Here is a 24,671-nt window from a genome sequence, read left to right as displayed (position 1 = left end):
ATACTTCAGCACATTGATTCTTAATCATAGGATTTCCATAACAGCATCTAGAGCACCATGGAAATTTGTGCAGTCCACTATAAATAAATAAGACTGAAATGCTACTAGTTTTACTTTAATTTTGTTTTACTATGGCTAAAACAAATATCAAGCTATATGACAAAGGATATCCAAAGACATAAAAAGAATAAAAATCAGGCTTGAAAGGTGCCTGCTTCCTAGAGAAAATACATTGGCCTACATACTGTATGTGATAGCATTGATAGACATGCCACTCAAAGGGGATGACAACAGGAATAGAAACATACTGCACATATTCATATTGGAACTTGGTCCATATTGTACCAGAAGCTACATACATGTAGAATACCAGAATATAATCTACAGTGTACTTCCTGTATTTTACGAACTCAAGTAAATAATAGTAATTTTGGCCTGCTGCACTTGAAAAATTGATGCCATAAGATTAATTTCATAAATACTGCATCCATCCGAGATGAAATCTAGTGAGATTGCATTGGTGACTAGTACTACTAGTGAATAGTAAGCAAATAATCAACGTTGGTGAAGGTGATGGGACAAACTATCACTTCCGAGGCCATCTGGATGTAGCTAACTTTCCGAAGCGCAGCTGAGGAAAGATAGCGTACACATTCAGATCGCCGAGGAAGTGATAGTTTGTCTCACTGCCTGAAACTAAAAGTTGATTATTTGCTTTATATTCCACATCTAGGGTCCTAGACATTCCCATTCTATTCCACATCTGAAACCGTTTTAGCTGTCTTAGGGTATCCTCAGGGCTTAGGCTACGTAGTTTACTTTAGACGTATGCGCCTAGATGACAAAACAACGAATTTGCTCCGCGCCCTGCGCGTGGCACGGATATAAAAGTGCATTGCACTGTGGTCTATCACTTGACCCAGGTCAAATGATAGACCACAGTGCAACGCACTTGTCTTTCGCGCGTACTCAAAATTGTATAGTTATATCACGCGTTAGGACTGTGTGGACTAAGAGATCAGCGAAACAAAATGTCTTATCATCATAGAGTGTAACGAACTTTTCTTCTCAGGTGATGTGATGGGCAAAACTATGCTTTATCCCGTGATCAGCTCTTGACCAATCCTATAGCAAGATTCTTAGTATGTGGAATATAATAATGGCTTAACCCTAACTTACCTGGGGGGGGGGGGGGGGGGGGGGGGAAGGGGCTATAATGCCCCCCCCCCCCCCCCCCCCGACGAATTCCACGACCATTCCCGCACGCAAAATTTTTTGACCGCGCCGCTCACTGACATTTTACTTTCAAGTCTCGCACAACTTTTGAGACCAAATTTGTCGTGCCCGGGCATACCGTTCCGAAGCCACGCCCCTTCAAAAAATTTTCGTCAACCCCAAAATTGCTCAAAAACGTGATTTTGTGTACAAAGTCAATACAAATTGTGTTTTTTCAATTAATTCATATAAAAATTCATATTTTTAATCTTAAAGGCTGAAATCAATTTATTTTGGTATAACTATGCTTCAAAAAATGTGTATGACAAATTCTGCAGAAAAAACAACAAAACAAAAGTTTGAAAAAACATGGAAATACATAGAAAATTGATAAAACAATAAAAAACATAAGAAATTAATTTTGATACTGAATTTTTTTTTACGCACAAATGTTTGGAATGTCACTAGGAATATTTACACCAAAAATCAGCATTCCATAAGCTTTTATAAGGCAATTACAGACGAAAATGAGGTTTTTTGCATATATTTGCATAATTAATTAATCTAAAATAGAAAATGCAAATTTTTTGAAAATTTAACTTAACAGTCTTGTAGATTACATCCGGCTTTATGTTCATGCAAAATTTTGCGGCGATCGCGCAATCAACGGTCGAGATCTGAAGGGGGGGCCATAATGCCCCCCCCCCCCGGAATTCAAACTTGCTAAATAGCCCAGGTAAGTTAGGGTTTACCACTTGTGTGCTAGAGTACTGACTGGCACAGAAATCCCATAGTGCTTTTAACACACTGTCCAAAGTCCCCTACACAGATAGGGATAAGAATATGTGCCAAGAAGCAATTGTGACCTTGATTAATAAATAAACAAGATGCAACTAATACAATAATATTTTATGTACAACTACGACAGGTACAAATGTACCTGTCATGCTTTCAGCAATATCATTCAAATCATTATTTGGATGTAATTCACAGAAGATTGATACATTGTAAGTGTGATCATTTATGAGCTCAACCGTGGGGATGTTTTACATTTGTACACACACACACATTCCATACACAGATATACTATTATGTAAGAGAGTGCTTGTATTTGGAATCGAGTGAGGTACTGCTGCAGTGTTTGTGACAAAGTTTCTTCTGATACACTTTTCAAGACCGAGACTATGAAATTTACGTGATATATGTCTAATAAAGATATCAAAGCTCACTATCCACAAGTTCAAAACATATGCTCTATAATTATTTTGTGGTATGAAGAAAGCAAGCAGCCCTGATCTCCTCAATTGTTTACATATTCATAATCTTCAAAATTTGTCTGATTGGTCATCGATTGATGATAGCGCCCTCTAGAGGCGAAATCTTGGTTATCTTCTGTCAGTTGCTCCGTTGTGATCTTGGGGGCAAAGTTCTGAGAGGGGACAACCATGTGCTCTGTTGAGGGTGGTGTGCGCCTGTAAAGTAAGAAACAAAAACAAACAACAAATGCAGATGTGAATGAAACAAGTACATCAGAAGGGAAGTGTTGGGGGGAAAAAAAATCATATTTCTGAGCAGTCATGTTCCACTTATTATTAATATTGTTATTATTATTATTATTATTATTATTATTATTATTATTATTATCATTATTATCATCATTATCATTATTATTATTATCATTATTATTATCATCATTAATATTATTAATCAATTAATTAATTTATTTATCTATTCATTTATTTAGCAATTCAACAGAAAATACAAGCGGACAAAGAATACAAACAGATAATCATACTTATTTCCTCACGTTTTATAAATGAGCAAATAATAAAGACAGTATCAAAATGATTGCAAAACATTGCAATTTGTAACTTTTAAAAACATTCACAGTAAGAGGACAAGCATTTCTGGCTGTATGGGTAGCAAAGGATGCAAGTCCAAAGGAAATGAAGATCCACTGAGCATCTGCATATTAAACTTGATGAGCTGCAAAAAAGGTTGTTTTGACATATCTTAGTACTAAATGTGTGATGGAGCATGCATTTTTTTTAAAGAAATGGAGATTGTGACATTGTATTTGTATTTTCTAGTTAATGTTCACATAAAATACAAAGAAATGTAACAAGAGTCTCTGATTTTTGTGTAAAAGTTGCTTGCAGTTTTATTTTTCATTGTATGCCTTTTTGATGCATCCTATGTCAAGGTGCAAGTGAAGGAAATGTGTATTCATCATAATAATGTAGATTTGGGAAATTTCATTATATTTCATGCTGTGTACTATTCTGCCATCAAATTTGATTATCTATACAGTAAAATCCTTCATACGGAAATTGGATTTGCTAAACAAAACACTCTTGGAACAAGATGACTTTGCAGGTTCCAACCCTTGATATAGTGAGAAACCTGATATAACAAGGAAATGTTTAATACAGTGGACTCGAGTTATAACAAAGTCCTCAGGACCGTCAATTTTCTTTCGTTATATCAAATTTTCGTTATAACTGAACAAATAAACAATAAAATACATAGAGTGGATAATGTTGCCGCCTGAACTTTTTATTTCATTGTAACCAGAATTTAATTATAACCATGTTTGTTATAACGGGAGTGCACTGTATGATGATGTGTGCCTGTCAGCAATGTATGAATGAATCTGGATGTTTAAGACAAATGCTGTAATTACAAAAATGCACAAGTGAAGACAGCAAGGCAAAAGTAATTGACATAAATCTTTATTACACGTGTCAGCTACATCCATTGCACAAGAAGTCAACAAGATTTTCGACTAGCTGTAGCAGGTGGAAACTGCTCCTTACTAACAAAATAATAGAAATACTTTTATCTATGATACAGGATATAATTTGCAAATTTAGAAATGTTGCCTTAATCCTGTAATAGCAAGTGCATTATAAATATGTATGGTACAATGGTTCTTTGGCAGTCAAAATCTCTAAATTATACAATGTACCATGTACATGGTATTTCAGCTATCATGGTGACTTTTAATTTCAGTGAGACATTGTTTATTTTTAAGTATGAATGTGTAGCATCTGCAAAGGATTTCAAGACATAAACATGTACAAGCCAGTTGCTACGAAATAAACCAGATTGATCCACCGGTGTTGGAGACAATCATAAATTTAAAATTTACCACATAGAAAGTGAATACATTTATGTGAGTTGCATACACAGGAATTTTGACAATTACATGGAAATTATGCAATCTCTCATAGCAATATACCACTGTATATACAGTTCTATATCGTACTCTAACATAGCAAATGTCCCAGCATAGAGAATTCTTTTGTGAAATTTTTGAAATTCCTTTGTGTGACCTCAGTATTTTTAAGTAAAGATGATATTACATAAACATCAAAATATTTCCCAGGGTTAGGGTGATACTTTTTCACAAATGTGCAAAAAAAAAAAACAATATGGAAATTAATTTTCTATTTTGCTAGCATTGACTTACATATGCACTTACGATGAACAAGATGACATTAAGCCATATAAAATATATGCGAAATTCATCTTCAATGACTAACATAAGGACTTAGTTTAAATGTAAAAAGTTCCTCTACTAAGTTATAGATATTGATGAAATTGGTACTGCAGTTTTACAACAGAAAGCTATGTAACATCCTGACAGACATTCTCATTTTAGATCCATAATTATTAGTAGAAAATAACAACATAAAATGTACTCTGTACGTTTATATTGAGATGTCTCCGGAGAAGTCATCAAACATGGCATTGACGATTTCTGGACAAATCTTAACTTCCAAGCTGGTTTTCTCAAGCCTATGATTGTATGGCAGTAGGCTTTCTTTCTTGTTGTGTGGCTGGTTACTTGAAGTGAAGTGGAACAAGTTTAAAGCCACTACTTACCATTTGCAGATGAAAAAAAAAAAAAAGCTTTAGTGCATCAAAATAGTTCTAAATTATGAGTTAGGGACAGGAACAACCAATATAAAAATATTAATCAGTATAATCAATGTTAAGTATTACTGAATATAGAAATGTGAACAATAGTTTCATTAAAATCGTTCTTAGAAAAAGACGCCTACAGTTACGGTTTATTGAGACGCCTACAGTTATGGTTTATTGAGAAAATTAGTGAAATCTCCTTATATTTGGGGCTTTATTTCAAAATATTTCAATACAGTGTATATGGTTAGATGTTTTGAGATACAACTGAACTATACATACACTTCAGATGTGATGAATTGAACATTTTTATTTTTTTTTTTTAAATCACTGCATCCAACGGGAAACAATGGCTTAAATATGTAATATGATTGGAGAGTGTAGGGTCTGGAGAATTTCAGTAATACCACAATCAATTTATTTTCTGTGATTTTCTGGAAATTTGAGTGTAAATGCAATATGAGATGACATCTGTGAAGTGCATAAAAACAAATTTTAACTGTAGACTTAGTTTCATTATCTTACTTTAAAGGAAGACCTTCTGAATCAAGTATAGATTGATGGTGATAATGTCTGCATGGAGATAACCGTTTCCAACAGCGAGATAGACACATACCATAATCACAGCGAATCCACATGTACATTCAGTACTTCAGATCAAGGCTTTGATCTTTGGAGGTAATGTGCAAAACATATAGAAGATAATTTGCCTTTAAAGGCAGAACAAGTAGAAACATTAACATGCTCAACTGCAAAATCAAATGAGAGTGTCTAGCTGAATTATATTGTTTCACTGTTATCACTGGATATTGGTGAATTTCATTTTGATGTGACCGAGGGTGAAAAATTACTTTATCATGCAGCATCAGCAGCATATATTTCATGTCACTATCTTGTGGTATGCTCCAATTCTTCCTGCTTTAAAGTTAATCACAATAAGTCCAACGTTTTAGCAGCTGCATTTTTTGATTTGCTCACATACCACAGATTCATAAGTTGCAGATTCAGTAATACCAAGTTTGAACATGTCAGATTCATTTGTAGTACAAACTATTAGAGTCTGAACATTTACACTTTGGTGTCAGTAAAGTGTTGAGCATCAGAAATTGGTATTTTTCTGTGACAGCGTACTATTAGGAATCCCCGTTTTCTAAAACAGTGCATATATATGCCTTGCTCTCCAGATGCCCATTACACATCAACAGATATGTGGTGTTATACAAATGCTGTGGATCATCATCATCATCATCATAATATGCAGCTTTTCTTTTTGAAAGTCATTGCCTCAATTTAGAATCTCAAATCTTTCCTTTTGAAGAACAATTCCAGACCATGTTCATGTTCATGTTTTGGTGCAACATGTTTTATGATCAATTACAAATCAGGCTTTGGCAGTTTCCATCGATCTACCACGCAGGGATGATTACTGTATAGTTGTTAGGGAATACTACTGCTGGAGCATGATCAATCACCATGTAACATTGAATGGGGTGGGCACTAGATCATTCATTTTGGATATAAATAGCCATGTACAGTGCAGTGATGAAAACCATTTTACACTGTCTACCTCAAAATACTCCGAAATAACTGATTATCCTGGCAAAATCGCATCAGCTGGACATGTTTATTGGTAGACAGTTTTGATATATTGCAAGCAAATTCCAAATGGTGGAAGATGAATCTGGAGTCCTTCTGGGAAATACCTGTACATTTTATTTTTAAAGTTTACTTTTAAAGTTCCATTACTTTCTTATTTTATGTCCAATTTTCATGAAACTTTTAGCCTTCTGCTAGTATAATCTTATTCTATTCAAGACAACTTTTAGAACATGGCGCACAATATTGCACTTTTAAGCTGTGCACATATATTGCACAAAAGAAAAACCTATACACCTTTGATAATAGAAAAATTATATATAAGTAGCTTCTCTTTAATCTTAAGTTCAGAAATCTTTGAAATGCAGCCTTCTTCATGATGACATCACCGGTCATATAAACCTTTGAAACACATACCATGCAGCATACAATGTTGCTGTTGCCAAATGTTACAGCAATCTTGAAAACAAAAATCCATCACATCTCCGAATATAATGTCAATCAAGACATCTGCTCTCCTCTTTTGCTCCAACAGAATTCTTACAGTAAACCATCATAAAATGCTATTAAAGGAGGAAAAGGTCATGTGAGGTAAAAGTGGCCGTTGTCACACAGACACAGTCGTCAAATATCTGGTCCTTGTGTCACATCTCTGTCTTGAAGTAAAGGCTCAATTTCCCCTTTGACAAGTCCCTTCTCTTTCTGACTATTTCTCTCCAAACGATCAACAGCGCCCCCTGTGAATATCTCCTCTTCCGACTCGCTGTCTGGGGCGTGGATGGCGGACAGAGGCTGGTCCTCCACGAAGCTGTTGCCGTTGACGACGGACGAGTGGTGGAAGCGATGGCGGTCCGCAAAATCCTCATTGTCCTGGTTGATGCTCGTCTCCCTCATTCCCAAATTGTCGACGATTGGAGTTAGGACCATCTGTGCTGGAGGTGGTGTGGCCCTGTAGAGTAGACATTGGGAAAGACACTGGTGGTTGTGACTTCAAAAAGGGCGTTTGTCTGTCTGGACAGTGTGTACAATGCTACATGGTGTTTTCTGTGCCAATAGGCACTCAAACCAAGGGGTAACATCTTGGAACAAAATCAACATAATAATATATAAATTTCTTTTTTTTTCAGTTGATTCTTGCCATAATATGCTGAATTGCTAACTACAATTGGTACATCTTGACCAGAAATACCAACATAGAATTGCTGCAAATATCCCACGGAAGTCTTCTAGTCCGGATGCAAACAGCAATATGTTATTTAATGATTAGATTGATCATATATGTATACAGTCTTTATAATATCAAATCTACTACTTTTAAAATGGAAATGAAAAATGAAGCTCAGAACCAAAACTAATATATTTGAATGTTAGTGAGTCATCTACAAATAACACAATGAGTATATCATGTGAACTGAGAAATACATTTTTCTCAGTTTGATATATCATTTATACACCTTTAACTCCCTCAATGTCTAATATGTGTACATGAAGAGATTGTTCGCAAAAACCGATAAGTCCATTTTTGAAGATTTTGAAGTACGGTCTCTGTCATAAAGTACAAAATAATACCTTTTGAATTATATATTAGTCACTACATACAAAGGTACATTTTTGAAGTTATTGTCAAAAGAAGCCAAAATTTTCTTATCATTCTCTTTATTTTTCTTGACCTTTAATCGCGAATATCTCCATTTGGCAAATATGGACTTATCGGTTTTTGCGAACAAACTCTTCATATGTAGAAACCAGTATCTCCATTTCATGAACCTCTCTCTACTGAAATTTATTCAAGCTTCGAGAATATTCAGTATAAAACTTGTTTGTTAGACAAGTCTTTCAGCATTTCTCTTTGGCACAACACTCTTGCAGCTGAGAATTTTACATCATTTATCTCTTCTTTTACAAATGAAATTAAATAAAAAGAAGTAAAGAATCTAAATAAACCCTTCCAATTCTGGAAAATAACTATAGTAGCTGGAGTAAGAGGTGGTCATGAAATAAAGACTGGTGCTGCAAGGAAGATTATATTGCATGAAAAGCTTTATAGAAGTTTAGAGAAAACTAAACTATAGCTACTTCGTACATGGAGGCTACAGTGCTATGCAATTGAAAAATTAAAAAATGAAGAAATTTAGGCAAATGGAAAATAAAAGTCAAGAAGTTAATGTACTTACATCTGGGTACTTGTCAGAAATACCGAAACCGGCAACGAAAGAGTTTGAAAGCCTCAGGACCTCAGCGAGGAAACCCATCACCAAAGTTGCGCGCTCCGCGAGCATTGAAATCGCAGCATAGTTTGAATTTTAACAATCTCTTGCTCAATGCTATACGTGTATCTAGTGCAGCAATCAAGGTGTGTTTCATGATCTGTGTAGGTTATTGTACATAAACATACAGAGGGTATCGCGTTATTATCACAAATTATAATACACCTAGATAGATCCTTGTCATTTGATTGGTTGTTTGATAATGGTCATTCGTCCCATTTCACTATTACATCATCATTCGTGCAATTGTGGCTCCATTTATCGTGCATTCTTGGATCCATACGATTTGCTCCATTGCATGCACGCCGAGAACCCTGCACACTACGCATGTAAAATGCTAGTGTTTGCAGTGTGTACTTGTATGCGACAACGCGCTGCGCACTCTCTCGATCTCAGAATCCCGCACATTCTCTCTTGTTTCTAAATTCATAAAATATCAAATGACAAGGATCAATTTTAGGCGTTATAAAAATTGAATAAATGTTTTTCATTCGTGCAATGGATAGAACAGTTCATTCCGTGAAAGATGAAATGACCCATTGCACTCATAATCATTCACTAATAATTGTATAACATTTGCAATGATGGCCTGCAAAGATATTTTACGCTGATGGAAAAATGTTCTTATGTGATCACGTTCTTGCCACTCTTAATTAGAAAGAGTAATTCATGAAGTCCTTATACAGTGTAGCTATTAAAGTTAAAAAGTTGCCTCTTTTGCTCCAATATTTGTTCCCACATTCATCAGAGGTGTGCCTCATTTAGCAATAAGTCAAGGCTTAGTTCTGTTTTATGAGTCAAGTCAGCTTTCCTCAAGAAGTTTAAATGGAGGTATCAGAACTGTGATGCATTAGTACACTTGTCTTGCGAATAAAATCAATGATGAAAAATTAATGATTTGCTACCTGTGACAGTTATTTTGGAAAGAGGATTCATGAAATTCACCATCAAAACCCCCACCATCACCATCACCACCACCATTAGCGCATGCATTACAAACGAACCACTTGCAATGTTAACAGGTAATAAACCTCAGCCTATAGCATGCTACCATGACAAAAGAAAAAAAAATCTATGAAGCATTTCATTTGCCATTTCACATCAAACATTCCATTCTCTCTATTTCCATACAATATCAGCTCCAAGTACTTCTCTCTCTTTCTCACCCCCTCCCCCACCCCACTCTCTACATCATATATTATTACAATACAGACCCCAATTCATGAATCTTTTCTATCTTTTTAACCTGGGTACTGATATTACAATGTATATTACATTTATAATGTAACAAAATATGACAAGGACATCATAACCTTTCACCGCCTCAGAAGCTGATTCTCAACAACCTCACGATGCTCAAACGCCCGTGAACACAACACTTGCTAGCAATGCTCGTACCCCATTCCATTTCAGTTCAAACCCACTGCCCAAAGCTCATGCTCATGGCATGTCTGGCATAAAAGTTTTTGTAAAAAAAAAGTATACATGGTTTGAAAAAACAGAACGTTATCCGAAAGTGCTTGTACGCTGCCGTCTAAGAATAGTGTGGCACTCAGGGGGGTTATGACGTGGCACACATAGAGTTATTTTTATATCATTATCATTATTTCATATCATTATTTTTATTGTTTTGTTTTTTTATCATCCTCTGGGAAGTGGATCTTGCCAGTAACAGCATTTTGTTGTTGTTTTTGTTCACTCTCACCTCAAGACATCTCACACTGCATCCATGACATTTTGCGGATATAAATTTGCTTTATTGTTTTGCATGCTTTAACCCATTGAGGACGAGTCCCGAGTATACTCAGGCAGGGGTCTATAACAAATGCGTGTTGTAGCAAAATCAGTCCGTCCTCAACGGGTTAACAAGTGAAAAGCTTGAACAAGTGCGATGTGTATCTCTCCAGCTACACACAGCAGTATTATAGAGAGGTCCCCTGATATATATATGCTTATTTGTTTTGCATGCATGAACATGAGAAAAGGTTGAAAAAGTGTGAATTTTAATCTCTCCTACTACACACATCTGTGTGACAGTGGTCCCCAAGACATGATTTGCACATGCATGCAATTGCAAAGAGATAGATGATCATGAATTAAACATAAAGGCAAAGAAAAAATGATAATGATCAAGGTGACATGTCACTGGAGCGCCTCCGTACCTGAACAGCCTCTGGCAGAGCGATTTTATCCACCGAAAGAACTGGAAGTCTGCGATCCCCGGTTTGACGCCCGGGTTGGCCTGCCCGATGTAGATGTAGACGATGAGATAGACACAGACGTTGGCAAGAGCGTAGCCCCACTGGATGGCAAACATGATTGCAACAGAAACCACGGCCTGAAGGGAGAATGATGACAAAGAGAGAAAAAGAAAACTTTTTTATATTTCCACATATGACCACACAAACAAGAAACTCAGTTTAGTTTATAATATACATACAGCGAGATTTGTGTTCCTGACGTAAGGTAATTTTGCAGGTCCCATTCTTTTTACATCCTTTTGTTTTCATCCATGATAAAAGAAGGTACCCAATATATCATAATTATATTACAATTCAGCATGGGAAATCTCTATAAAATTTTCTCATGAAAAAAAGAATAATGCTTGAACTTCCATTCAATCACTGTAGGTGTCTATCATAAATTTCATCATTTGATTGTAATTGTCTCACTAGTCCCTATATGTGACATATTATACAAACATATATGGTGCACAAGTACACAGAAAGATAACCTTGATGTGGGAAATACGATACTTGCCATCTGTGCTACTTACCCCTATGAGGGAGACCCATCTGTTACAAAATCTTGAGTACCATGACGGGGGCATTCGAGTTATCTCGTGACTGAATGGTCCTTTCATCTCTGCAAATCAGAATGAAACCATAATCACGACTGGTTGTCGATACAATAATAATGTCTTATTTATCCAGGGTAGCCTCTTCAGTGTTGCCACTGCTCTACCAGAGGACCCTGCCATTATTTTGACCCTAGCACTGCCAAGTTCCCATTTATACACCTGGGTTGAGAGAGACATGGTGTGTAAAAACATCTTGTCCAAGGACGTAAGCACTAAGCGGGAATCAAACTCCGGTCCTCTGATTGGGAGTCGGGAGTCTTATCCACTATGCCACAGCGCCCCCACATATCAACTGGTTGTCGATATTAAAGTGTGATGTGTTCAAGAAAAAAAAACTCTGAAATATTCACTATTGTTGTGGCTTGAATAAACTGGTGATAATACCATACTCACTTCTGTTTCACATGCAACACATCACAGAGAGCAGTCCACACAAACATGCTATTAAACTGAAGTCGAGGCCTCATTATAAGAACACTATGTAAATGCGAAAATGTAAACAGATCTATTAATGAAAGTCACAGAAATAAGAAATGATCTTACTGTTAAAATTTTAAGAGCTTTGTTCAAGATTATTCAGTCAACAGAGATGATACACTGTGACTGTAGGCTAGATAGAAATAGGTCTATTCAGATATAGTACAGTGTAGATAAGATTGAGAAAATACAACTTTTACACTGAATATAGGTGATCCTTTTACCAGATTTAAACTATAATTCTAGAAGTATTCATCAATAAACCATTGAAATACAGAGCTTAAATATTTTTGCGACCATCGAAAGCATGTTTTGTCACTGACACAAGCTTTAAGAATGCAATGTTAGACAACCTCTGCCAATAAACCCATTACATAGTCATCTTTTGTAAACCTTGCATACGCATTATCTTGACTCACCCTTCTCGTCTTGGTTGCTAATAAGTGACTCCTTGTCGCTGACGCCTACCACTCCTCCGTACTGGCTTCCACCATTCTCCAGTGATGCGTTCTTCTCATTGTCGCCCTCTTTCCTGGCGGCGGGCGACACGCCAAACGCCTTCTCGGCCTTCTCGATGTCCTTCTTGAACTCGTCCAGGGAGTCGCGCCGCTCGTCTGGCTCGTTGACGAGGGCGCCGTAGGACATGCCGCCGTCCTCGCGGTTCTTGTCGATGACGTGGGAGAGGAGGCTGTCCTTCTCCTTGCGGCTGGGGTCGCCGCCCACCCGGTCGAAGCTCATGGCCAGGGAGAAGTAGGCATAGTCGATGCCGGCGTAGGAGAGGAGGAAGGGCATGGTGACGATGGGGCCGAGGTAGTTGACCTGGCCAATGAAGATGAAGAGGATGGCGATGAAGCAGACGAGGAGTTGGGCGATGACCGGCTCCTTGTTGGGTCCTTTCTGTGAAGACAACCATCACACGAACATCTTAGCCCGTTGAGGACAAGCTGATTTTTGCTGTAACACACATTTCCCATAGACACTTGCCCGAGTATACACAGGACTAGTCTTCAGCAGGTTAAAGTTATGCTTTGAACTATTTTACCCTTGCTATCAACAAGACCAACCTTATAGGCCAGCTTGGAAAGTCCTTGTATGTCTTCAACATCAACTTCAACAGCTCACTGCAGATCATATCAAGCAACTTACTACATTTCTACATGTAACATTTGTGTAATTGTTGAAGAAGTACATTTGCTCACATGATGTGATGAAACATTATTATTTCAAGGCTTTACCAGTATGTGGTGTAAATGAGATAGTGATTCCAAACTCTCCTAAAATAAATGACATTGTCCAAAAAAAGAAAAAAAAAAAAAAAACCTTCTATTCTGAATTCTACACTTGGTGTGAATGGAAAAATGTGCTTACATTTTAGAAATCAATATGACTTTATATCTTATTCATTCATATGTGTGATTACCTTTTGTGTGATCACACTATACATTTTGACATATTTAGAATAAGAATATGTTTTGTACATTTATACTTTTTCGTTGAGAATGAAAAATGAAAATCTAAATGATATGAAAAATGAAATTTGTTTAACATGACTTCGGACACAGGTTGAGTGCTAACAAAACATACACACACACACACACAAAATAAAAAAAAGAAAAATACTGGAAAGAGACTAACCCCATGGCCTAGAAATCTTATGATAGGAATAACATTCTCATTGGCTATACACTGTAGGATCCTGGGGGCGCCGTAGAGACCCCCTAAACAGGATGACAGGGATGAGATGTAGAGACCAAGGAGCCATAAGAAGCCTGTCAGGGAAACCTGGAAGCAGAGAAGGTCAAAGGTCACATGGAGGATCTGGATCTGAGGCTAGGGTAATAGTGCTTTCTGCTTGCATGAAATTCATTGGATGACATCAGGAATTTGGTTCAAGCTATCCTCATTAGTACAGATTTAATATTGGACTGTTACAGTCATAACTTTCAACTCTTTCACTATCTAAAAGTTACAAGTTGACAGACACTGGTATGATGATACTACATGTTTTGTTTTGTTTTTTTTCTGAACTTAGAATATGCATACTTGCATTCTAATAGTTCTATAGGGTTTGATTGAAATGCAAATTTTATAACATATTTTTCTTTCTAAGTAACTGCAATAATGTAAGGGATCTATCAATTTAGTATTCAATCGCAAAATACATCAACATAAATGTATCATTTGGAAAAGATGCTGTATCCATATTAGAGGTATTCACACACACCACCACCAAAAAAAAAAATAAATTCACACACACAGAGAGTTAAAGAGACTTCTTTTTTTTTGTAACTAAATGGGAAAGAAACTTTATGAAAGTTGTTAAAGTTGCCTCAATAACTTGTCTCTAGGATGGAAATAAAGATGTCTCTTTTCAAGACTTTTGGCAACAAAATTGTGCAAAAAATATTTTAACTTAGAATTCATAATAATAATATGGATAGACACAGACCTACAGCTCTCAATTCCATACAAAGACTTGCACTAGTGTAAACTAATCCCACTAGGAACACAATATGTGACCCTGCACCACAAAACGAACAAAAAGTCGCCAGACATGGATTTTTAGTTAAGGTCAGATTCTGAAAGAGCAGACTCTAAGCTTTAATATGATATATGTGACCATGCACCTCAAAACGAACATAAAGTCGCACACACTGATTTTGTGCGAGGACTGAAAATAAGTGAAATGGGTCAACCTAGCCGAACTTGACTTTTTAATATTTTCTGAAAGAGCGGGTCTTCTTTTACATTATGCTAAAATTTGGTATCATAAAACGGGCAGGAAAGTGTGTTTTTTTAGCAGTTTATCTCGAACATTTTTGGTAGAATAGTGTGATTAGGTGTGTCTTTAGAATCCCTTTTTCGTTTCTGAAAAACCTTGTCCACACTCTTCACTTTCAACTCTACTAACTTTTGAAAGGATAGTGCTACTGCTTTGAAAGTTGGCATTAATTATGGACAGAATGTGTTAATGAGGCATGCTTAATTTCAGTTTAATCTGATAATCCCTTCATTGTTGTTACTCTGGTGGTTTACTTCCTGTATTTTTGTCCCATTCATCGCACAGCCAGCACCATTTGGTAAAGATTAAGTGCTTGAATAGACACTGTACTTCAGAGCCTCTTTTCTCAGTTCACACTTTTCCTGAGTTTGTGCTTTCTTTCCAATATTTAGATAGGTTAGGAGAGTCCATTTGATTTGAGTTGTATATACATCATTTTAAAGCTTAAAGTCTGCTCTTTCAGAATATATGGTCTTAACTAAAAATTCATGTCTGGCGACTTTTTGTTTGTTTTGAGGTGCAGGGTCACATATAACCCAATTCAAATGGACTCTCCTAACCTATCTAAATATTGGAAAGAAAGTACACACCCTGGATAAGCGTAAACTGAGAAAAGAGGCTCTGAAGAACAGGATCTATTCAAGCGTTTAATCTCTACCAAGCCGCCCTAGCTATGCGATAAATGGAACAAATAACAGGATGATAACCACCAGAGCAACAACAATGAAGGGATTAACAGATTAAGCTGAAATTGTGCATGCTTTATTAACACATTCTGCTGATGATCAATGCCAACTTTCAAAGCAGTAGCTTTATCCCTTCTAAAGGCATTGGAGTTTTAAGTGACGAGCATGATCAGGGTTTTTAAGAAATGAAAAGAGGACTCTTTGAGAAACACCTAATCACATTATTCCACTAAAAAGTGTTCCAGAAAAACCTTTTCGTTTTATGATCCCAAACTTTAGTATGATGTAGAAGAAGACTCGCTCTTTCAGAAAATATGAAAAAGTCAAGATTGGCTAGGTTGACCTATTTCACCTACACGTTATTTTCAGCTCTCACACAAAATTATAGTGCGTGCGACTTTTTGTTCATTTTGTGATGCACGGTCACATATGACCTACTGCAAGGTGGACATGTTCCACACCCCAGATTGGATGGGTACACTCACTGTCTCAGCTATCATGTAGTCGTTCTGCAGGTACCACCTGTCGCAGGTTGCCCCCAGCAGGATGGCAAAGAGAAGGTAGAGGACTGTGGTCACTCCCAGGGCGGACAGCGTACCTTCCGGAATGCTCTTGCGCGCGTCCCGCAGGTCGCCGCTCATGTTGATGCCTGCCATCACCCCGGTGGCCGTAGGGAAGAAGACCCCAAAGACGGTGAAGAAGTTCTCCCCGGGCAGGTAGTCGGCGGCCGAGTTATTCTTGAAGACTGTCCGATTGTAGCCCATGAAACCGTCATCTGTGGTGTGGAGTGAAGAGAATGGAAAGGAAATTACTCAGGAATTCTGGGCTGGCTTATTCTACTCGCATATGACTGGGTTATTCCTACCTTCCTCACTCTACACTTCTCTTGAGCTAGAAATACTATGGATAGTTAAAATGTAAAGGTAAATGTAAGGCGGCCTGCCTCAAATATATCAGGGAATCCCCGTAACAAATTGTACACAGCTTTTATCACTGATTGGCAAAGGTACACTGTATATCTTTGAGGTATATATAGGCCCATTCTCAGTAAAAGCGTTCAAATACGGAATTTTGGTGTCGCCGACATTCCATGACAGTTTGCGGTTCCCTGAAACCTATTAGATACTATTTAAATGTTTATAATATATCACGAGGACTTTATTTGTTAAAAATAAACACGATCAAATGCGGTTGTCTGCCTTTTTGTATAAAATTTTGCTGTTAAACTTCGTTAAGACCCCCAAAACGCAGTGTCGCCGGCTATTTCAGAATTATGTTTTATTGCTCCTCTCCGTCCACAAACACACTTTCCAAATATCATTTCATGGACGATGAGCATATCATATGTGCTAATCACAATACTCAAAAAGTTCCAAAATTTTTATTGACTTCTTTTTTTATAGCCTTTTGAAACCTGTCGCCAAATTCACCGCCAGATACGTTACCAGTTTCTTTAGTGTTACAGCATTGGGAAAATAACAAGACTATGCAATGACCCTGTGTATATGAAACCCTGAGGATATACTTCATACACTGCAAGTACTTAGATTTTTTGTGCAACAGCTCTGTATTGAGAATACGGTATAATGTTTGAAATATCGGTTTTCTACACTTTTATTTGGACAGATACGTTACATACTTTTCACGCCACCCACTGCGACAGATATTGCAATGTCAGACAAATTGTATATTATACATTACTCCTCGGAATGACGCATCGATTCAACATTAAAGTTTAGTACAAGTGAGAAATATTTGGTAGATATCGCTCTCATAATAATATGATCGACCATATACGTTACCACAGATACGTTACCCCAGATACGTGACCGAATTTTGCTCATTGGTCTTGTGCTTTCTGGGGGATCAAATCTGGTCGAAATTCATCCCTACACATTACATGCTTCGTTTTGTTGGACCTCAGGATTATATTCTTACACCAAAAGGACAGAGAGGTGAAAAAGAGCAACACTTCCACATGATTTTTCTTTGTGCGTCAGTGTCTCACAACTTAATGCCAATTTTTCCGACAGATACGTTACCACATAATCAAAATGCTGAAAAGAAATTGTAAATGTTTTTACAAACAAATCGTTGTGTGCTCATAAACTCCAAAGTTCTATTCTATAAAACCCAGCCACTTTCATATTCTATGCAACAACTTTGAACGTTTATTTTACAAGACGAAGCTAAGATTCAGCGTATCAGTTTTTTGCTTTTCAGATTTAGCAGATATGTTACGTATAATTCAGGGCACCCACGGTGACAAATAATGTTATGTAAAACAAAGTGTTCATAAAACAATTCTGCATAGAATGACGCTTCCATAAAAAATAAGAGTTATGTTCAAATGAAGAATACTCAGTAGAAATCGCTTTGTAACTTCACCGACAGATTCATTTACGGTACGCCAGATACGTTACCAAACTTTGAAAGAGTAAAAAGTAGTTTATGAAACGCTTCCGAGAAAAGTTTCAGTGTTCTGTTGCATATTTATTCTAGTGTTTTTCAACATATGAAGAACTACTCAAGATTCATTGATAAGTTGAACAATTATTTATTCATTTTCATTAAAAGGGATGAGCCAAATACGTTACCATAGGTCAAACAACTGTTTAGCATATCGAGTTCATAGAGACTGTACCTACTTCCTTCTAAGTGCCTGCAAAAATATATTTTTCAAACCTTGTTTGCATTATCCATCAAAACTTAATGAATATTTACAGTCAGATGGATAAATACATTCAGACGTAAGATGAGAATATTCTGTGAATGAAGAACTCAGCTTTCACATTTAGGGCTCTTTTCCACTACATTTCATAGTTCAAATATTACGTACAATGTTTAAAATGGTTAATTTGGGCTTACATCATTCATCTTTACATCAATTCATGAGGTAAATAATTAAACAGGTGATATTCATTAATTCATACACAACTAGAATTATTACTTATATGTTACCAGATACGTTACCAAAAGTGATTCGATGTTTTTCAATAGTTATTTCCCCAGGAAAGCAATTCATATTTGTTTCCTGTGGAAATTCCAGATCGGATCGTTCCCTTTGCATGATTTGTGGGATTCGAAACTTTATTTGTAAGCGAAATTTGCTAAAAAATACAAAGTGAATCTTAAGGTTATATTTCATTTCAGCAAAAAGCATATTTCAACCTACCACACAGAAATAATTTCTACCAATTAGCAAGGGATGACAACATCTTTACCTCTTGAAAAACCCCAATATCTTTAGGGGGGACAGATGTCTTTTCCTGAACAGAAATTGGATCAAAACAATAAATTTAATTCAGAGTTAGGAGTCCATTACAACATGTAAATTTGCGGTAACGTATCTGATTGGTGATCAAAAATCATATATGATGCTCTATTTCAATTCATTTTTATTCAATAAATGGCCATCATTTAGAATGTTCCACTTTTTGTTTCGTATTTGACCGGTTTTGAAGTTTCCGAAAACACATCTTTGAATGTATTACTTTGTGGTTGATTTTTCGGTTTTACTCACATGGAATTGAACACTTAATCTGAGAATGGCCCTATAAGTACACACACAGCCAAAGAACCTCAGCTGGAGTCAAATGTTACCGATGAGCATAAGCATTTGCTGATGGGCAATTCTCTTCTAGCAAGCCTCTGCTAGTCGTAGTTTTTTAATGTACCCCAGTGGGCAGAGAATAAAGGTAGATTAAATCGGGCCACCCTTCTCTCCCCATGCTACCAGGTCTTTTAACCCATTGAGGATGAGTCCTGAGACTACTCGGGCAGGTGTCTATGGGAAATGTGTCTTATAGCAAAATCAGTCCGTCCTCAATGGGTTAAAGGGGCGATTTTCATAATTTCACATCATGTAGTAAATAAATCGACAGCTCCATGTATAGAAAAATCGTGGAATCTATTGTTGTCCTTAAGTAGAGAAACCAATTAACTGAAAATCTTAAACAAATTACACTGAACAGGAATGATGAAATTGAAGCCTCCTATATTTCAGAAATGTAGCAGTGAAGTAATTCCGTTACAATATCGCCTGCTTAACAAGTTCACTTGTGAAGAATCTATGCATGCCTTATTCTTTTGTTCTGCTTCCTTGAGCCCCCAATTCAGGCATTCTTATGGAGAGGCTGCCATGTCATCACCCTTGTTCATTGCAATTAATTTTGTTATAAATTTTGAAAACATTCTCAATCCTCATCCCAATCACTTTCTAAATTCAGAAACTCCGTACTCACTTTAACTAATTTATAGTTGTTCAAATGTAAAAGTCTTAAAATCATCCGAAGGTCCCCTTTAAGCTATCTGAAAGGAGCCAAGGAATGTGACGACCACCAACCTTTATCTGTGTGGGCCACAGTTCCCACCAGAAAGTCCAGTGTGGCCACACCCAGTACGGCCAGGAGGAGGAGCTGCATCTTAATGACCCACTTGACCCCTGCAATGTTGATGGCCAAAAGGAGGAGGATGACCGCTATGCCCACGCCTCTCACTGCCCAGGGGTTGGTCCAGTGAAACATCTCGGCCACCGATTCGCCAAAACCGGTGCAGTACAGAGCACAAGCCACGGTCTGAGATACATTGTATAAGCAACGATGTTTAATATAAGAATAGATGAGACAGCTGCATCAATGCTACAAAAATATTTTCATTTTCCATGGACTTTCACCCAAAAAACCCCTAAAATACATATACTGCACAAAATGTGCAAAATTTTGCTCGAACGAAAGTGTTGCAATGAAATCATCATAATACTCATTTAGAATAGTTTTCCTTTTTTTTAAATACTTTAAGCATACACCTGTTTGAACATCTAGACAAAAACTGATCTTTTACCGTCACACTGAATGAAATGCTATGCCATGCTCGTCTTGCAGATTTTCATTACAAATTAGTGTGGGTAATAGTGCACACAAGTACATTCTTTTTTACTCACACTGAAGAAAATAATCCATTATATGACCTAATGATACTTTTTCTTTTCTTTTGTTAGAATATGGAGAAAATTGAAAAAGAAAAGAAAAAAAATAAAGAATGTAATCAGCAGCAGCCTCAGTGAGAGAATGCCGTAGCCTCGGAATCAGAAATTTGATCGAGATTGAGGTGCTGCCACTCCATATTACCATTTGAAAAAAGGAAATCCAATCAAAATGGAAATGACAAAATAAGAATTTCATAAGATTTTGTTTTGTGTGGTTTAACAACACAGTGACATTGGCCATTATCATAGAAAAGCAAATGGGATACATTTGAAAACCAAACAAATTGCCAAATAATACGCACACAGCTTCTTTTCTACATTTCCTTCTTAACTGATAACAAAGTGGGATTATAAGAAAAAGAAAAAGAACATTCTCAGTACCCATATCTTTGAAACAAGCTGTGATATGATTTTATGCTTCTAAAATGAACAATGGCAAAGAATTGATGCTACTTGTAGTAGCTACAGGATGTACACTCAAATTTGAAGAGGTATCTAATTGAATCGCAGCTGCTCCAGCCTTCCACAATTTTGCTTGCATGTGTGTAACATGCTGGGAATCAGTGTCTTGGACAAGATTACAGAACACATCATACGCAGACCATGTAGAAAGAAGAAGAGGAAGAAGAAGAAAAAAGTGCACAGACAACTGCTAGACTCCAGCTATACAGGGTGGCCTAGAAAGAATGGAACACCTAAGATCTTTTAATTTTGAAAGCAATATCGTTGCAAATATGTCATTATTTTGCATACTATTGGAAAGGCCATTCTTTTTCCAATAGAATGACATCAAGTTCTTTAATTTGGGTTAATGTATTATGATTTTAGGACCATTTTTGTCAACCCTTGCAATTTTCAAAATGTAACCATTTTGCATTCTCAGAGATACCGAAACCAGCGAGAATTCGGCTTGCCATAGAACCAGTTGCGTTCACAATGTGTGGAATGTGGGGCGAACAGTGTGATTGTCACTGTCCGTTATCATTGTGAATAATGTGAATGTCATTGTGAATATCATTGCGAATGCTATTGGTTCTATGGCAAGCTGAATTCTCTCTGGTTTCAGTATCTCTGAGAGTGAAAAATGATCACATTTTGAAAATTGCAAGGGTTGACAAAAATGGTCATAAAATCATAATGCATCAACCAAAATTAAAGAACTTGGTGTCATTCTATTGGAAAAAGAATGGTCTTTCCAATAGTATGCAAAACAATGACATATTTGAACAATATTGCTGAAGTTAAAGATCTTAGGTGTTCCGTTCTTTTTGGGCCACCCTGTATAGTGATGTACATTTTTTATGAGACCTAGATGATTTAATATGGGTAACAGCAAACAATTCAGATGTTCCATCTCCCAGACCTGCAGGGGTGGAGGACAAGGCACATACTGTCATTTCAGGAGATGTTCACAGTCACGCCTGACCTTTTGAAGAACTGAGTTCACATATATCGAGACAAATCCCTACAGAAGCAAAGTCTGAGCCATGGAGCGGCGGGGAAAATTACTCCGGCAGCTAGGAGACAGAGCTGTAATTGTTGTGCTGGATTACATCCCATTGGACGGAAATGCAATAACAGTGGCAAGTGGTGAAGGAATGAGAATGGAAAATGTGCACTGGACAGAAAAATAAAAAGGTGAATGCCTCAAGTCCTGAAAATGAAGGCTGAGAGTGAAAAAAGTACTTTCCATTCAAGTCAAATGACACACGTATACAAAAAGAAAAAGGGAATGAATTGTAGAAAATGTTGGCACTTAAAAAAGCAAATGAGATGGGGCAAGGTCAGTAACTTACATCTCTCTGACAGGCTTGTACCAAAAGTGTTCCACCAAAAACGAAATATTTAAAAAAGACACTGTTATATCTAGGGTCACTGTCCTTACCTGGCCAAAAGAATACAGAATGCCCAAAGTGGCCCCCATTCGGGCCCCTAGAACGTGGGACAGTAGGAAGTAGATGCCCCCGCTCTCCATTTTACATCGCTCGCAGACACCGATGGCCGCCAGGGAGGAGATCAGCGCCACGGTAACCGTCATGAGGATGATGAGAACCGAGAGGCCCACTCCTGCGTTGCCCTGGCAACAGATGATGACAAGTGTTAAAAGATCTATGATGAGAAACAATCACTACCAGACAGAGTTGAGTGCTTTTAATAATCCTTATCACCATCTCATCCATTCCACCTACAGAGGTAGTCCACAATCCCAGCCTTGGCTGCAATGAAAGGACCATACAAGCCTCCAACTTGGGTGGCGATATCATAATATCAACCTAATGCCTAAGACTACTCTTTAGCCTTAAACAGTATCCATGGAAACAAACATTTGACAGTCTAAATTCAGTACTTACTGTAACATGCTAAATCACATTATCACACTACAGACGTATAATTACGTTACAACTTTCCTGTGTGATGTTTAGAATAAACCAACTAAATTCCTTGCATCACCAGCTATTTCTGCAAATGTCATGGTACCAGGTATTTCTATGCTCTCCTCATTCATCTGATCACACTGTTACTGAGCACTGTTAATACTTCAAACTTCCAAAAATAGGGATATCATGAGTTGCATTTTGTCAAGAATAGTGTAAAACAAAAAATTTTGCATGCATATCATTTTTGTGAATTTTTCAAGGAGCCAAGAGTTGTGAAATTGAAATGCACCCATAGTGAAAGTTTTTGTCTACATTACAGTGTAAATGCACTAAATGCCAGTGGCATTTGTGAGGTTTCATGACGAGAATATTTTTGGTTTTGTGTACATGTAGGCTAATGATAGACTCTTTGCATACAAAATGTACATGAACAGTGCTTCAGAGAACTCCTTTAATATCAGAAACACTTTTTACAGGAAGCACTACTTATGTCCAGGTTACAGAAATCTGGTATAAAATCCATTTAGCCCTCATCCATGTTAACTTGATACACATGTACATTGTATGCTCGGAGGGCATCTACCCGTACCAGTATTCATACACAAAATCAATGTTGTTACATTGTATTACATGCATGCAAAGAAAAATACATTTACGTGTAGCAACATATGGATTGTACCTCTTGATGTTTGAGCAAAATCAGGCATTTAAAACAAAAGCTATACTATTTGAATGTGTGTTAGTCATCTACAATGTATTATGGCTTTTCAAGAGCATACTGAATTAGTAGTCCAGTGTGGTTATGTTAAAATCAATGTTTGTTTTCTACATATAATAAGCTTATGTTTAGTTTGGTAGAAAGCAAAGAATATTAAACAATAATAGTGCTATATATTACCATTTGTGGTTTTTATTAGGTCTACAACAATTATAACAGTTCCTGTAGTCACTTTAGGTGTACATGAAATATCTGTCATTTTACATTTTCTTTAATGGAGTGGAATGCAAATGCTTCATATCAGTGAGTACATCAACATATGTACATCGAAAAAAATTATCTTTTGAGTTTTAATTAAGTTTGAAATCACTTTTTCCTTCCGTCTTACGTGAACACGTCCGGATGGTGGAAAGGTCTGAATAAGAGATGGTCAGATAAACGAGGTTTGACTGATTTCACAGCCATGCCCACTCTGACGCATGCAATGTACTGTCTAACCAATACTTTGGCCATGGACTGCTCAAGGGACAGTATTCTAGTACTACATTCATTCCCAGACGGTGTGCAACGTAGGGCACATCCACTACAACAATGTAGTTGTACAATGCATGTCATTCTAGTTTCTTTCCAGCAGTGTGTGTGCTTCAGCCTGCTAACTGCAACTCCCACACAAAACCTTGCGGAAGCAAATCTACATTAAAGTACCAGTATGTTATTTCATCGTTCGCGGTTCGAGTGGCTTGGCATGATTTCTGATGCAGTAGATTCATCCAGGCTC

General features: G+C 37.0%; 1 protein-coding gene across 1 annotated transcript in view; it reads right to left on the bottom strand.

Annotated features, from left to right (window-relative positions):
* Window positions 1-4,678: 4,678 nt before the first annotated feature.
* Window positions 4,679-24,671, bottom strand: part of LOC139739474 (solute carrier family 12 member 8-like) — a 49,138-nt gene continuing 29,145 nt past the window's right edge. Inside the window, exons 4-11 of the mRNA XM_071650077.1 lie at window positions 22,683-22,874; window positions 20,156-20,387; window positions 16,296-16,585; window positions 13,978-14,124; window positions 12,762-13,239; window positions 11,782-11,870; window positions 11,168-11,343; window positions 4,679-7,687 (exon numbers count right to left, since the gene is read on the bottom strand). Coding sequence (XP_071506178.1) covers window positions 7,363-7,687; window positions 11,168-11,343; window positions 11,782-11,870; window positions 12,762-13,239; window positions 13,978-14,124; window positions 16,296-16,585; window positions 20,156-20,387; window positions 22,683-22,874 — 1,929 coding nt within the window. The 3' untranslated portion in view covers window positions 4,679-7,362. The remainder of the gene's footprint in view (window positions 7,688-11,167; window positions 11,344-11,781; window positions 11,871-12,761; window positions 13,240-13,977; window positions 14,125-16,295; window positions 16,586-20,155; window positions 20,388-22,682; window positions 22,875-24,671) is intronic.

Source organism: Diadema antillarum, unplaced genomic scaffold, assembly GCF_040938485.1.
Source record: "Diadema antillarum isolate AM-2024a unplaced genomic scaffold, OU_Dant_1.0 seq00000799_RagTag, whole genome shotgun sequence".
In the NCBI taxonomy this organism is placed as follows: Eukaryota; Metazoa; Echinodermata; class Echinoidea; order Diadematoida; family Diadematidae; genus Diadema; species Diadema antillarum.
This window is presented reverse-complemented; position numbering and strand designations above follow the sequence as displayed.